This window comes from Primulina huaijiensis, chromosome 7 (genome assembly GCF_012295235.1).
Source record: "Primulina huaijiensis isolate GDHJ02 chromosome 7, ASM1229523v2, whole genome shotgun sequence".
NCBI lineage: Eukaryota > Viridiplantae > Streptophyta > Magnoliopsida > Lamiales > Gesneriaceae > Primulina > Primulina huaijiensis.
This window is the reverse complement of record NC_133312.1, coordinates 22,024,543-22,042,209: the sequence shown is the minus strand read 5'-3', so window position 1 is coordinate 22,042,209 and position 17,667 is coordinate 22,024,543. Positions and strand designations below refer to the sequence as shown.

The window sequence follows — 17,667 nt, the reverse complement described above, 5'->3', positions numbered from 1 at the left end:
TAAAAAAATAAAAAAAAAAAAAAAAAAACATGTAATGATGTAAAGATTAGTCGTCATTTCTTGCTATAAATATATGAAACATCAAAAAATTATTACAAAAATAAAATCTTTATAGTGTAATATATCTCAAGGGATGGAATGATTTATATCTATCGTTTTGGTAGGTATTTAACTGAAATAAAGCCTGATATATAAATAAAATGTCACATATTTCTATTCATAAGACGGATCAATCATGTTTATATTTAAAATAAAAAAATAATATTTTTGACATAAAAATAAATTTTTTTAATAAATAATATAAATAAAATTGACATATCAAATATATTATTTGATAAAATAATTTTTAATTCCTCATATTCAGTCCTTAAATTTTCATCTCCATTATATATTTTTCATAAATACTCTGACAAAATATCTGACAAAATTAGACATGTTTTGTCACATCATAATTAAATTCTTGTATTAATTTCCATGTCTTATCTTTATCAAAAACCGAGCTTTCATTTTGACGAGTAATAAATTTTGTAGTGAATCAAATTTTTTGTGACACGCCCATCGTTTGGTCTTCTAGAGAGAGAGAGAGTGTGTGTGTTGCGGCTTCATTTACAAATTGAAAATCTTATCTAATTGATTTAGTGTGATGTATTCAATTCAGAGTTTTGATGATTTTTTCAAATGATAAAAGTTTATGGATTTGATAAATTTTTATTGACTTTTATGGATTCTCACAAATTTATAAACAGATTTATGTGGATTTCTGTAGACTTTTTTTTTGTAAGATTTTAATAGATTTTTGTGAATTTTTTTTTAGAATTTTATAATCTTTGTACTTAAAATATACTTATTTAAAAGTTAAATTATTTAATCCTTACATGTGTATATATGTGGGTTTGTATGTATGTTTATAAATTTTTTAAAATACATCAATTTATTAATCTGTAATCTTGTTTTTGAATTGATAATATACATGTGAAAAAATATTAATTAGCTTTGTGTGGATATAATTTTATATAAAAATATCATAGCTTATATAATAATTGAAAATGTTAAAAAGAATTTAAAAAATCATTATTGTTGCGAGGTTATTCAATTATTAAGAATTAAACGACATATTTTGGATCATATTTTATTATTATTGAATATTATATTAATTTATATAAATCTTAAATTAAAAATAACAAAAAATCAATTCTAGCATTCAAAATTTCTTATGATATTAAAATAAAAAATTATTAAATGGACAATCATGCAAAAAAAAATGAAAAATTTGAAATGGAAAGATGAAAATATATACAGAGACACACTTCGAAAATTTGAGAGAATGATAGAGATAAATGAGAGGAGAGAAGATAAGAAGAGATGTGATGTGAAGCGACAGAGAGAGAAATAAATAGCTTGTGTATGAGTTATAAGTTTTAAAAATCCATCCAAATCTTTGGATTGAACCAAATACAATGTTTGACAATTTATAGTTGTACCTTAAGCTTTAATGTTTGTATGTTAATGAATTCAATAAAGTTATTAAAATTCTATTGAAAATTTTAATACCTATAAACTTTTATAGAGTTTTTAAAAGTCAATGTTGAATACCACTTGACTTTTTAAAACTCTATTAAAGTCTATTTTGAATACCATTAGACTTCTATGGAGTATGTAAAAGTTTTAATTGAATACATCTATACTTTTAAAATCTAAAAAAATCATTAAAAGTCACCCCGTAGTTTTAGATGGTAATTATGAAATGCCGATAGCTAATAGATGTTATTTCTTTTTACCATTTTTTATAGAGGATTATTTAGTACTGAGTCTGTGTATTGATCGACAACATAAATAAAAATAAAAAACGTTAGAGATAGGACCAGAAATTTAATTTTTCCGTTATTTGCCGTGCTAATCCAAATACGGTNGTACACCATTTTTTGACTAAATACTTAGCATCACACTAAAAAAATAAATCTAATAGAAATCATAGGATTCAGATATCTATATTATTAAGTGCGAGGCTCTTAAAATAACTACTTTAGAAGACGTCAAAATATTTAATTCTATAATTACCCTTATCACCATGTTAAAAACCTTCTCAAGTAACTTCGTATTTTACATAGAAAAAAATCTAAACAAAACTTCAATTTTAAATCGAACAACTCTTCTAAATTGTGTTAATTGTTTAGTATTATTTGATCAAATTAAAAATAATAATAATACATACAACGCGTGTACATCTTTTATTAGTTATAATAATAGCTCACAATGCTACATTTTGATTATTGTTTTCCTCTTTTGTAATATTGGCATACAATACATGTATATGTATCAATTCAATATAATTGTATGTACCTGTATTATATTTTTTTGGTGAGGTATAAATATTTAATTACGTATAAATATTTTTTTCTTATTAAATTTGTATTTGTGTCGTATTATTTTATATGTGTGGTGGTTTGATAAAAAATGGGATACTCTGTGAAGAGAGTAGTTTGGGCCTTCCAAAGTCCAGATACTGGGTATTGGACGACTCTAGTTATATTGGGCGTTAAATCATGGGTCAGGGTTTTAACAGTACCATATGCGGATTAATGGGTCCAGGATTAATCTGTAACCTATCGTTTACTTCGTTCACAGTTTTGCTCGCACTGTTTGAAGATAAAAATGGCGGCAAATTATTGTAAGATTTTACTGAGGGCTACACTGTCCAAGCACGTTCTTCAGAAACTCTGCTGATCTGTTCCCTAATTGATAAATTATTTCCTTTATTCGAATCGATCGAGCTCTTGTTTCTCGGCTTAGGGTTTCCCCCTTTTTTAAATTTTTTTTGGGCGTGAAATGGAGGCAATTGTGAATTCAGCATCGCCTGTTTGCAATTTAGCTATTTTAGAGTCACTCAGTGAAAATTTAATCGATGAAATGGCGAGTAGCTGGAACGCATTTTGCTTAGAGACAGAGGAGCTTCTAATGGGTGCTGGCGATTTATCATATGCCTCGGAGTTCAGTTTACATGTCAGGAATCTATGCAGCAGTGGCCTTGAGTCATTGGTCGTGGAGCACTTCCTTTGTTCTATGGAGGTTTACGACTCTTTCTCACTTGTGCATTAAATTTATTTAGCAGTTAGTAATTTTTCTTCTTATTTTGATTTGGAAATGATTTTGTTTTTTTTTTTTTTTGGATTTACATGCTGAGTTGTTATGTTCAGTTATGGAAGTTTTAGTGTTTATCTCTTATCAGTTGCAATTTTGAGACAAGAATTTAAGCTTTTGTGTAATTCATGTTAATAGTTGAGACAAAGATTGTGCATAAAAAAAATGCTACAAAATGGGATTCAGTTTTCTTTTAATCTTTCTTTTTCCCTTAGATTTTTTTCCATACTCCTCGGCATACAGCTCAAATGAAACTGAAGAATTTGGATTGTACTTAGTCTAACTCTACGGATGATAAGTATTGATCCTTGAAAAATATTAGACTGACAAAATGGTGGGGTAGTTAAGAAGAATATGTTATGCATATTCTTGCTAATAACTTGACGACTTACAGTAGGACCCTTTTTTTGCATCCTCATTTTAGTTTTTGACCTCCATTTAAAGCAATTATGCATACATCAGCTAATGTGACTTATCTCTTTGAATGAACTATGGTGATACGTGCTAAAGCTTTGTTTTGTTTTGTTTTTTTATTATTATTTTTGTATTGCTACAGGAAAACTTTGAGAAAAAGGGGGCATCGAGGTTCTGGACGCATTTCGATGCCAACAGAGAGTTTGCAGCGATAAATATTGACGATCCAGTATGTGTGCCAGTGATCTCTTAGTTTGCTTTTCTATTCTTTGTTCTCATTTTCTTTTTAATGTGTTGTGTGTTTTAAATATGGTGTCTATGCACTTATTTTAAGACTAATGACGAAAGGAAGTTCAAATGAGTATTTAGCAATTGCCATGTTGCCTTCATATAGTTTTTGAGGTATAGGTCATCATCCTTCAATTACTAAGTTCCTTAAAGTTCCAATCGTAAATTATATTGATTTTTCTTTATCAATACATTAAATTTTTCATCTTGTTTCATCATTTTTGCTATGGTTTGTTTCTTTCTCATGAGAATTTCAGTGAAGTGGCTTTGATAATCATCCTAATGAATTTGACCTACTAACAAGCTGAACACCAATGAACGATTTCAAGAATGTTAAATGTATATTATCTTGGTTAGCAACATAATAAATTTCATTTAAATAAAATAATAGGGGATAGAGAACAATGACATGGGAGGATCCGTATAGCTGACCCAAGTTTTAGTTTTTCCCTTCACTGATTTAATAACCTTCCCTTTACGTCTTCAGTCTTTGGTCTACTCATCTACGCTGGAAATATATCTTACGGTTACTATACACTTTCTGAGTTACTATGAAAAGCGTTGTCATAGTCAATGTATTTGCAGTTTTACTTTCTGGTGCTGTACCTGAAAATTGTAGATAACACTATGGTTATCTGGAAGTTGATGCATACCACTTGATTCATGAAGGATTAGACTAGCTGAGATGTGATTCACAACTCCTCATTTGTGTTTTTGGCAATCTGGTTCTGACGAGTGTTGAAACAGGATCAGCAAGGTGGGATGCAGGAAGTACTGCATAAAGCTTTGGCAATTATATCATCTGAAAAACAATATCAGGAGAAGTGCTTGTTATTGTTGATTCATTCTTTAGAGACAGATAGAGAAAGTAAGTCAATGGATCAAACTCCTGATGCCGAGCGAAACCACCTACTCTCAAAGTATCAGTTATCTGTGTCTTCTGTCCTGTTGTCCAGTCTTCCTCAGCATTTTCCAGGTATGAATTTATACATGTATCATGTCCAATGAAGCATAATTTGTGCAATGATGGATTTGAGGTTTTTTTAAATGACAAATGAAGCTTAAAATTTTTATTCTTAGATATACTTAAGATATTTTTAACTCCCTAGTTTAAACTATGGCTAATCAGTATAATGACATATGAAGGTAAAAGATATTTTATGTTATTAATTTTTTTTATTTCTGTTAATTATATTCATAGATGTACTTCACTGGTATTTCAAAGGAAGATTAGAAGAGTTAAGTGCGACAGCTATAGGCGATGGTGAATTTAAGGTAGATGATGGAATGGACCTGGACTTCAAATCAGGGGAAATTGATAGTGATGGAACTCATCCGCGAGAAAATATTTTGGGAAACAACAATTTTGTTAGGAATGTTGGCGTGGTTGTTCGTGATCTTAGGAGTCTTGGCTTCACCTCAATGGCTGAAGATGCCTATGCGTCAGCTATATTTCTTCTATTAAAGGTTGTAAGTGTGTAATAACAATATTCATTAGCAAACGCAATGCCCTCACAATGTTCTGATGATGTAACTGTTTTTGCCGATCTCAATGAATGATGCTAGTCTCTTCTGCGTTTTTAAGATCTAAATTCCTATATCCAAACGTAGACAGTGAGAACATATTTGAATGTGTAAATTGCATCATCTTAATAAAATCTCTTATGATCTCCTTTCTTTGTGCTTCTCCTTTTAATTAATATTCTAGTTCTCATTGTTTTGTTGATGTTTTCTGGACAGACCAAAGTACATGATCTGGCTGGTGATGAATATAGGTTTTCAGTGATAGATTCTATTAGAGGATGGATACAGGTAGTTCATTATAACTGATACTGCTTCAGTTCTCACATACCCGGTCAGAATCAACACTATCTTGCTGTAAATTTTTATTATGCGCTTTGGACTTTTAGTGAAGTTTCTGTATTAGTTCTGAAATGAAAAAGATATTCATGGTTTGACAATGACATGTAACAACTCAAATAGAGAGTTATGATTTGCAGGCTGTGCCCCTTCACTTTTTGCATGCCCTTCTTTCTTATCTTGGAGATTCTAGAAGTTATGAAAGCCAAGCTGGTCTGAAGTCTCCTTTGGCCTCTCATCCATCTTCTAGATTTTTTGGATCTGGACCTCCTCCTGAGGAGCTTATTAGATGGCAGCTGCGCTTAGAGTATTTTGCATACGAAACACTACAAGATCTAAGAATTTCCAAGCTTTTTGAAATTATTGTGGATTATCCAGACAGGTAAATTTTCCTCTATTGCACAATAAACTTGATTGGGCATAATTTAATTTTGTACTTTATCATAGTTTCTTTCCTTATTAAAGTTAGCAGTCAGTAGCTTTGTTCAGTACATTTGAGTTTGTTTAGATATATAAAAATTTAGGGAATTGTTAAAAGTTAAATAGAGGGTATCGCCTTTCTTTATCAGAAGCAACTCTAACAATGGATTTTTGTTTGATAAATTAGTAAAATGTAAATAGAGAGGAGATGTGCAACGTAAGTTTCAATTCTAGCAAAAAAAAAAATTTATTTGATGTCTTGCAACTGTAATTCTGTAAAATTTTCTTGTTCATGCCTTTTAATCTCTGCTTTTTATTGTTCCAGTTCCCCTGCTATTGAAGACTTAAAACAATGCCTTGAATACACGGGGCAGCATTCAAAGCTTGTTGATTCTTTCATTGCTTCTCTAAAATATCGATTACTTACTGCCGGTGCCTCTACCAATGATATACTGCACCAATATGTTTCAACTATCAAAGCCCTTCGAACAATTGATCCAGCTGGTGTATTCCTTGAAACTGTTGGTGAACCTATAAGAGAATACTTAAGGGGAAGGAAGGATACCATTAAGTGCATTTTGACAATGTTAACTGATGGGACTGGTGGAAATCCAAGTGGAACAGGAAGTACTGGGGACAGCCTTCTTGAAGAATTGAATAGAGATGAAGAAAAACAAGAGAATCCTAGTGTTGATGATGATTTCAACATTGATGACAAGCAAGCATGGATAAATGCACAAAGGTAACCTACCAAACTTTAGCGAGTAAAAATATACAGAGGTGGATCATTTATGTATCCCTTTATACGGTTGATCAAGTGAGTACTGATTCAGGCCGTAGGATAAGAAAGTGGTAGCCACTTTTTCATTTAAAAATTTAAATTCTTGACACACTTATGATTATATGTCATTTAAGTTGGGAGCCGGATCCAGTGGAGGCAGAGCCCTTAAAAGGTGGCAGGCATAGAAGGAAGGTTGACATTCTTGGTATGATTGTTGGCATAATTGGTTCCAAGGATCAGCTGGTTAATGAGTATCGTGTTATGCTGGCTGAAAAGCTTCTGAATAAATACGATTATGAAATTGATTCAGAGATTCGAACTCTGGAACTTCTCAAGGTGGTTTATACCATCTTTTACGTTTATTCCTACTTTATATTCATTTTATCTTCTGCTTTTTAGCTGATATACAGCTACTCTTGTGTTTTTGCCGTGGAATGCAGATTCATTTTGGGGAGAGCAGCATGCAGAGGTGTGAAATAATGCTCAATGATCTTATTGATTCGAAAAGGACTAACACAAATATAAAAGCTACCATTAAACAACAATCTAAACCAGGTTTAAATCTTGCTGTTATAGATTCTCTGAATTTGGGATTGATAATGTTTCATATGTATATTCCTGGATATATTATGTGAAATGGTATGTTATAATCTTAAGAGTTTTGATGATAAGACGTGCTTTTAAAATGTAGTTGCTGATGTGGGAGAGCACGAGTTGTCTATGTATAATCTCAACTGTACCATCATCTCATCAAATTTCTGGCCACCTATCCAGGTATCCAAACCATGCCTAACTTTATTGAGCCAGACACGTCATTCACAAGCTGTTAAAATAAAAATAAAATATTGTTTAGTGTAATCAGTGGTTGAACAGAAATTAAGGATGCTAGATTTTAATTTTGTTTGTCAATACTTGCTCTACTGGAGAACAAGCAGTTTCCTAGGATATGATTCAACTTTCTTTCCTATTAAATCTTTAATCTTCCATTTTTCTTGTCTCTTTCATTTCTCATTTGGACTGAACAAATATTTAATACTGGGAAGATATTTTCTGCTGTTATTAAGTGAGCAACCACTAGGTTGTTTTAGTTGAAGGACTCTTCCTCAATAAATCATATACGACTATGATGTTAGTGTCTTAAAAACTTATGCTCTACCCAAAATGTTGATGGAGGCGCTGCAAAGAAAGAAGCTAACATCAAAGTTCCTAACATAATTTTTTCCTCTATGATGTAATCCCGTCAGATGTTTTTAATTGAAACCTACTGCTTTGGAGATACTCGGCTCTCTTAAAGATTTTGTTTCTGTGCTGTATTATCCCATTAAATCTTTTCGCTATGTAGAACCTATTTTGTTGAAGTTTGTGGAACAATAATTTGTTTTCTGTGAATGATGCACTTATTGCAGGATGAGGCAATAAAAATTCCTGGACCACTGGACCAGCTTCTAAATGATTATGCTAAAACATATAATGAAATCAAAACCCCCCGTAAACTCCTTTGGAAGAAAAATCTCGGTACTGTCAAGGTTAGTTCCTTCTTGGTTGATGCAGCATTTTGTTGCAATATATTTTGCAGCTGTTAACTTGGGCTTTAAAGTAGCATTTGTTGGCTATGTAGGACCTCTATTATTATGCTATTTCCAAGCCATGTCGCTTGCTATTAGTGTGAAATGATGAGAAATCAACAACTTAAAAATTTGTCAAAGAATGTGGAAACCTTGGTCTACCCTTGCCCACACAATGTTGATATTATCCTACCTATTTGAAATGTGTATAGATTGATAGGTTTCTCTTATTTTTCCCTCTCTCTCACCTTTTTCGTTTACTATGTACTTTTTTTTTCTTTTCAGTTAGAGTTGCAGTTTGAAGATAGAACTTTGCCTTTTGTTGTCACACCTCTTCATGCTTCCATCATCAGTCTGTTTCAGGATCAAACAAGGTGACTGAGTAGTGAAGAGTTTTTATCGATTTTTCATTCTCATTATCATTTTAGAGTTTCATTAATTATCTGTTGATTATGTCTTTTGTGCTTTTAGTTGGACTCCCAAGAGTCTTGCTGCTGCTGTTGGTGTTCCAGAAGATGTCTTAAGTAGAAGAATAAATTTTTGGATAAGCAAGGTTGCTTGCAGGCCCATCATTCTGAACATTGCTTAACAATTCCCCCATGTTCAAAATTGGTCGTTGAACTCATCAGGATTTTATTTGATTTCAATTTATTAATGAATTATAATTTTTAGAACTCCTGATTAACTATAAAAGTCGAACATGACTTTGGTGGTTGTTTTTCTTTGCACGCTATCTTTTTCATATCGAGAACAGTTGCCACTTGTGCGCAATTGTTCTTTTATTTTCAAGATCACCTGGCTCTTCCCTTTTGTTTGAAGCGCACACAAAATTGTTAAAAATGAAAGGAATTGATTTTTAACAATTGTTGAGCGATTTGCGCATTTGACATTTTTTTGTTTGTAATTTCTTGTAATTAGGGAATTGTAGCAGAATCAGCCCAAGATTCTGGCGACATTACTTATACTCTGGTGGAAGCCTTGGCTGAAGGTGGAAAGGCTGGGGTTAGCTGTGAAGAAGTTCTAGTGGGTGATGAGGAGGGAGAGGGATCTGTAGCTTCTGTTGAAGATCAACTGCGTAAAGAAATGATGGTTTATGAGGTATATGGTCTGAAAATGATTTAGTACATGCATTTATATGTTTGTACATGTATATATTTATGGGCCAAACAGTATGACGATTAGTTTCCAATCCGAAATGCAATTATAATCTTATCTCATACTAAATGTATTTGTCAAGGAAAAAAGTCTGCCAATTTGCTATCACATTTTCTTTTAAATCACAAAAAAGTCGGGTTATTTGCCTTCACCTCCCTTATACTTTATGCATTTGACACTTACCTCCTTTATCAAGTGTGAAAATTATAATATGTCAAGGGTGGTGAATGTCAAATATCTAAAGTGTAGGGGAGGTGAATGCAAATTACCTCCAAAACTTTTATCAAATTTTTTTAGCTGTTTGTTTGCTTAGTGTTCGAAATGCCCTAAACTAAACTGCTAAGTTTCCTGTCCATTGTGATTCTTGAGGCTGAATAAAGGAGGAGAGTTCCAGTAGTTTGATAGCAGTAGTAAAACTAGCCATTCTTATAATCATAGATTTGCTCAGGTAGAACTGAGACGAGATTTATACAGTCCACTCCAACCAGTTTGATGTAGTTTCATTCTAAGACATTAGTATTTTATAATGGATATATTCCTTGAAAAGTCCTCAGTTTTCACTGATTAACAGGTGGGCTGTGTATGTTCTTCCAAGGGACCTTTCTTTATATATTACCTTTCTTTATATATTTATTGTTATTCTTGTCATATTCTCTCAAGTACTTTTCTTCCAAACTCACAGTGAGTGCACAAAAAATATTGTTGCAGAAATTTATTACAGGGATGCTCACAAACTTTGGCAGCATGGCCTTGGACCGGATCCATAATACCCTCAAGGTAGTCATGAATTTTTATCGGTATATTTGGTTCCCTATCTATTGTATAAATGATAAGAGCAACACCTGTCACTTGTGTGCGTATATATATGCATGAAAATATAGATGTGATATCATGTGGAACAAAAGGTCTCCAGTGATATATATTAGTCTCTGGTGATATATGAAGGATATGATAACTGATGAAGATAACGGCTTCGCAGATGTTTTGCATTGGCGATCCTCCTTATGACAAATCACTCCAGCAATTGCAAAGCTTCTTGGCTGGTCTAGTCAGCGACGAGAAGCTAGAACTTAAAGATGGAATGTATTTCTTGAAAAATTAATATAGTGAGGTACCATCACACTCTCTAGGATTTTACATCTCTTATTCTTTCCTAACGAGGGGGAAAACAAACAGTAAAAGCACAAGTTTGGTTATCAAAGAGGCTAAAATCATGGTACGAGGGGATGTTAATTTCTGTTTGCCCCTTGAACTGTGGCTACTGAACATGTAGTTGGAGACTGGCACACAAAAAGATTTAGAATATTTTGTATAAAAATGCGAAGTCTCGTCGTCCTTGTTCGCTATCGTCCATTCTACTCAATTTTTGGGTCTACGCCTATATGTATTGTGCTGCGTTATACAAATACGCAACATACGATCTTCTCGGATTTTTTATGTTAACTAGAAGATGTGCACGTGCGTTGCACGTGTGGAACATAAAAAGATAATATGAAGAGAACAGATATCAACTTACTGTCACTATCTTTTATTTTTCAACAATAAATTCAATCAATGATACCTAGATAAAGTTCAAAATTTATTTTTGTCCGAGTTCTTGGATACTAATATAATTGAATTGTTTTAGGTCATATAGATATAAGTATATATTGTTGTAATATTCTGTCTTAACATAAAAATATATATTAATGTGATTTATAATCAGAACTATATTTTGAATATCACTGTGACACCTATTTTAATATCACAACCATAAATTTGTAAAAAAAATAATTAGACTATGAGTATTCAAAATAAAAACAAAAAAAATTTTATATAAAATTTTTTTTACAACAACCATAATTTCTAAATTTCTTATAATATATTTTGAAGTTATAAAGTTATATACATAAATCACGTCTTTGAAAAAGTAGCTACAAGTATTTATTGGTGGAAATTTGACGGAGCATAAAATCTGAATGTAATCGTAATTTTTTGAAAAACATATATTTTTCGAGAAAAAATATTTAAAAAAATATAAGAAAATTTAAAAATTTTATAAATCAATTTAAGTAACGGTAAATGCAAGAGCAATTTGTTTCACATAAAATGATTTGAATTCATTTTTATTCATCATTTTTCTATCACTTTGATGTATATAAGAGTAATTATTACACATAAAATCAGTTTAAACTCATTTTGCTTTTTTTAAAGTATTCTCTTATGGTATCAAATAATTATTTATGTTTGTCACATATAGGGTTTTACTGTTTGGCCTATTGACACTCACGTCAGTGGAGTCCTCATCATGTTCACTATTAGCTTAGTGTAGAGCTTTGCACGGTATATCACAATTGTAAGAAATAAAAGTCGTGTCTTGGTTAACAAATATAACTTTTAACATAATGATCAAGAAATGTTTGAACTAAAAGATTAATCTTTTACTATCATTCAATTTTGTTGGGTTAAGCATGCATGATGGGTGAACTCCTGGGAAGTTCTCACGTGTCAAGTTGGTGATCCGTGAAACAATCTCATAAGAGTTTTTGGGCTAATTTTTATTTTTAACTTGAGTAAATTAACATCCATTAATAACGTAAATAATACACGACTAATAAATTTGAAAACTCTAATATAATTGTGTGAATTTACATATATGNTTTTAAATTTCATTATAAATATAGTTTTTTTTTAAAAAAATACAGTGTAAATTTCATTTCAAAAAATAAAGGCTAAATTTAAATTTTATTCCAAAAAATTGTTGTTAAATTTTATTTTTCTTCAATTTATTTTATAAGTCATTAATAGACGGGAAAAAACATTTATTCATTCTTAATATTATTACTATTTTAAATTTTTAAAAAATAAAATGTAAATTTCATTTCAAATAATAAACTATATTTCAATAATTTTTTTCGATTTATTTTAGAATCTATTAATTAATATATGAAAAAAACAAACAAACAAAAAGATATTTATTAAATTGGCACATAAACTCTTATTATGTTGTTTCACGGGTCAATTTTGAAACATGTCTCTTATTCGACCCGACCCACGAAAAAACATTGTTTTTCATTCCATAAATGATTGGATCGACCCGTCTAATAGATATATATCCATGAAATTGTCTCACAGAAAACCTAATCAAAAATTAGATAACCATAAAATTTTGAATAAGAGTGTAAACTTCATCTTCATTTAATTTATTTTAAAATACATTAACATTAATTACTGAAAAAAAATCAACCCGTTTTAGAGATAAATTTTCATGATACCGTCTCACAGAAGACCTACTCAAAAATTGGATAACCATAAAATTTTAAACAAGAGTTTAAACTTTATTTTTATTCATGAAGGTTAAATTTTAATGAATATTATTTAATGATTATAAGGATATACATGTAAATTACATGTCAAACTCATATAGTAATAATAGTAATTTCACAATTCAAACTCGTATATTTTTTAAAAATGAAATGTAAATTTTATTATTTTTCTATTTGAATGTAAATTTCACTAGATTCCATTAATGAATTAATATATGAAAAACAAAAAGACAAATATTAATGAATATTAATTAATGATCACAAGGACGTACATGTATAATAGATTTAAAAATATAAGACAATATTTTACGGTGAGAAAGTAGAGCAAATGGTATACTGTTCCCCAGTTTGTATGATTTTTCAAATCCCGAGTCAACATAAATAATTTCATCTACGCAGTATGTTAAAATTTCCATTTCACACATGAAATAATAATTGCTAGCATTATTTTCCCCTACAGTCCTCTTTACAATAAATTAATAATACAAAATTATATGCTTAATCTCAATTTTAAAATTTATATTCAAAAAATATCCCCAAACTGAATTTCAAATGAAGGCTTTTAGAAAACTAACCCCACAAATTATGTTCAATCTCATTGCTTACACCCAATATATGAGTAAATCATATTTTCTATATGTAATCATCGAAATTCTTGACAATATATCCAAATGGGAATTTAAGATTATGCCCCAAATGTTTTAATATTTCTAAAATTCAGAAAATTTGATATAAACAAAGATAACAAGAAGAACAAGTATCCATTAGTAAAGTTATAGCCGTCACGGCATGTGAATTGTGAGAATCTTTGAAGGATTAAATGCATTCGCTTCGACCGTTACATTTCTCCATTTAAAATTTTTATTAGACACAAGGTGAAAATTGAATTACGAAACTAGGAACGGTAGAATTAATTAAAGAACAAATGGACGAAGGACAATGCAAGAGCTAAGATCCAAGGCAGCTGAGCTTCTACTGAGATGAAGACGAAGACTCCATTAGCACATATTCTCAATTCATCTGTCTCTGCCAAGATTTCATTTCTGAGAAAGACCCAGATGCAGCCGTCCTAGCGAGACTCAAAAAATCACTCTGCCTGGCCTTTTCTAATCGGGTGGAAGCTCGATCTCGCTTGATGGAGGTAACTGAAGCATTGAAGGATTGTGATTTAGCACTGAGAATAGAGAGATCTCATGTCAAGACTTTGCTTTGTAAAGGTAAGATTTTAAGTTTGAATAGGAACAGCATGGCCTTGGAATGCTTCGAGGCAGCAAATCTTGAAACCCAGGGTAATGAGAACGTTGATATGGTTAATGGGTTGCTGGCGAAATGCGAAAGGCTCGATTTTATTTTAAGAAATGGGGGATTTGATGTTTCAGATTGGGTTTTGAGTGGTTTTAGTTGTAAAATGAATTTGCTGAGTATGTTGGTGCAGTAGAGATCAAGAAGTCTGAGATTAGTGGGCGTGGCTTATTTGTAACCAAGAATGTCGAAAGTGGGACTCTGCTTTTGGTTACTAAAGTTATTGTTGTTGATAGGGCTATTATGTCTCCGGATTCTTAGGAAAATGCTCAACTGGTTATATGGAAGAATTTCATTGATAAAGTTGTGGACTCAGCCTCAAAATGCAGTAGAATCAATGGCTTGATATCGATGTTATCAACAGGAGCAGATGAGGAGGAGAGTATTGAAATGCCTGATATTGAGAGTTTTAGGGATAGTGATATTTTTTGTGAGAAGTTGGATGTGGGAAGAATGTTAAGCATTTTGGGTGTGAATTCGATTCTTGAGAACGAGATTTCAGCTAAAGTTCTAGGTAAAAATGTCCATTGGTGATCATGTCATGGTCCATGCTTCTACGGATGTCAAGGCAGGTGAAGAGCTCACATTCGCTTATTTGATGTCCTCTTGCCTATGAACAACAGAAGAGAAATGGCTACGAATTGGGGGTTCATATGTAGATGCAAGAGGTGTAAATCTGAAGAGAACATACTCTTGAAGCAAGACATGGGGGATATTGAAATAATTTTTGGAAAAGAGGTAGTGGATATGGGCAATGTAGTGTATAGATTAGAGGAAGCCATGAGGAGATGAATCATTAGGGGAAAGGGAAAAGGGTACTTGAGGGCATCATTTTTGGCAAGTTTATTCCAAAGTCTTTGATTGCGAAAAATCGATGAAAAAATGAGGGAGAAAGATCCCATTGATGGATATTGTAGTGGATAGTGTGGTGAATGGAGTAGGGAGTGATGAAAGGATTGTGAAAGTGTTTATGGATGGAGTAAAAAGAGGTGGGATTAATGGAGTTGTGGAAATGGAGAAGGCATTGAAGTTGGGAAGAGGGGTTTATGGAAAAGTAATGAAGAAACAAGCACTGAGGAGTTTGCTCCAATTTTGTAGTGCCCAACAACGAGGTTTAAGTCATTAGTATGTGATCATTCTTGTGGAGACTAAAAGTCTTAACACTATCAATTTGTTTGTTACTCTTGAGGGTTTCATTCTTTAGTCATTGTATGTTCAAGTAATCTTGAGCAGATTAACCATTCAATGCGTTTTTTGTTTAGATGAATATATGATTCTTGTTTCACATGTTCTTGTTCTAAATTCATAAATTGTCCACATAGTGGTAGCAAGAAGCCCTTAACAATATACATTATGTATCAGTTAAGTGTAGATCGGCACAATTCCGTTCGCGGAGGAAGTTTAGAAGATGATATTCCGATAAATTTAATGTTTTTCAGTTGTGTCTCGTCACTGAATCCATGTCACTATAATTGTTCTTCTTTGCTGTGATAGCAATAGAAATTCGATGTTTTCCTGATGTATTATATAAAAAGTTTTCGGCCCTATAATGGCTTTAGTTTAAGTAGATCGGTCATTTTAGCCTATATTTTCTTTGGATAACTTTGTGTGCTTAATTACAAGAACCTGAGGTTGTCTTAAATTTAGTAGAGTTATATATATTTGGTCGGTGGCAATTAGTATTTGAGTTATTTGATTGTACAAGATTAATAATACAACTAATAGGATTTTCAATTTTTTTATGACAAGATTTCGAAATTTTAATTGTAAAGATTTTATGATAGAGAAAATGGTTCAACTCAACTTTATGTTGCTAACAACGAAATAGAGAATGCTTCACATTGCACTTGTGGTGGTACACTAATACTATCTAAGCAAGAAACAATTGTTCAAAAGGGACATCCAGGGAAAAAGGCTTTATTAGATAAACAAACAAAAAAAAAAGTTTGGACCAAGTGGCACAAAACGAATATCGAATAAAATGGCCAAATTTCATTTTCACTTAAGACATAAATTGAAGCTCCTTTTATTATTATTATTATTATTATTTTTATGATGTGGAAATCCACAGCCGCTACTTTTCGGTGCGTATTGGATAAACTCGCTAACTAAAACAGTATCCTGCAAATCATGTTAGTCAGATAAACCACATTGAATAAGTCATGTGTGATAAACTCGTCTGAAAAAATATTGATAGGAAAAATGAAACTTTTAACTATTGGTCCAGCGCTCACCACCTACTCCACAACTTGGACATCATCTTGAAACATTGAAGCTTCTATTATTGTATTATTGATTTATAGGTTGTTTGCATTAACACCTTTGCAAGGGAAAGTTTTTTCTTTACCTCCAATTATAATTTATATCATAATTGATTTACTACAATTATAAGATTACTATGAAGTCTTTGAAGATTAACACTATATAATTTCTTTTTTTATTATTATATATATTTCCATATTTCTAAAATCACATTAAATTTAAGGAAAAAAATGATTTTGGTTATTCATGTTTGACTTTTTGCTATTTTGGTTATCTATATCATCAAATTTCAGTTTTATGTTATTATCTTTGTTTTTCTTGTATTTTAATCTTTTTTAATGTGATACTGATATATGCATTGGTATGAGAGTAATATGAAGCTGATAAATACTTTATTGTAAAAAGAAATTAAAATTGAAAAATAAAAAACCAAAATTGTATTAAAAAAAAATGAAAGTTACAAGACTAAAATTAAAATATAATAATATAATATAACGAAACAAAATTACAAAACTTCAAATATAAAAGACAGAAAAGACATTTTTTTTCCTAAATTTAACTAATCGGACGTTGTGCGAGACAGGACCATTATATGAAAAACTACTTTCATATTTTTCTTTCAAAAGATTGAAACTTAAATATCATTTACATTCCGTCATTCAATCTCTCTTTTCCCCCTATTTTCCAAAGGAAATTTATCACGACTAGAAGATACAATAATTCATAATTATAAAAAAAAATTTAAAAATCTTCATAATGGACACACATTTTCAAACAAGTCATCATTATCGATCAAAGATAATTGAAATATTAAAAAAATCAAAATTAAGAAAGCATATACTTTTAAGATAAGCACAAAATATCAGTCAAACCAATGCAGATGCGTATGTTGTTCATTCTGATCTCCAAGTAAGCTAAATTATAAATTTTGTTTTGGCTTTTTCAAAATAAATTTGTGAGATAATGTTATTAGTCAATTTTGTGAAACAGATCTCTTATTTAAGTCACCTATGAAAAAATATTAATTATTATAATAAATATGAATATGATTGAGTTTACTATTACCTTTTTCNCATTGTACGTGATCAAACGTACACTACCTCCAAAAGATGATGGACCCATTATTATCCTAATATATGTATTATTAACTTGATAATTAAGAAACGGATATTAAATT

General features: G+C 31.1%; 1 protein-coding gene across 1 annotated transcript; it reads left to right on the top strand.

The window, feature by feature from the left end:
* The first annotated feature begins 2,584 nt into the window (after positions 1–2,584).
* LOC140980977 (anaphase-promoting complex subunit 2) lies at positions 2,585–10,983 on the top strand. Its single transcript, XM_073447148.1, has 16 exons — positions 2,585–3,066; positions 3,695–3,781; positions 4,588–4,816; positions 5,042–5,307; positions 5,581–5,652; positions 5,841–6,082; positions 6,446–6,862; positions 7,036–7,237; positions 7,342–7,456; positions 7,593–7,675; positions 8,308–8,427; positions 8,752–8,840; positions 8,938–9,019; positions 9,385–9,564; positions 10,330–10,398; positions 10,601–10,983. The coding sequence occupies exons 1-16, from the start codon at positions 2,827–2,829 to the stop codon at positions 10,721–10,723; spliced, it is 2,616 nt and encodes an 871-aa protein (XP_073303249.1). The 5' UTR covers positions 2,585–2,826; the 3' UTR covers positions 10,724–10,983.
* The last annotated feature ends 6,684 nt before the right edge of the window (positions 10,984–17,667 follow it).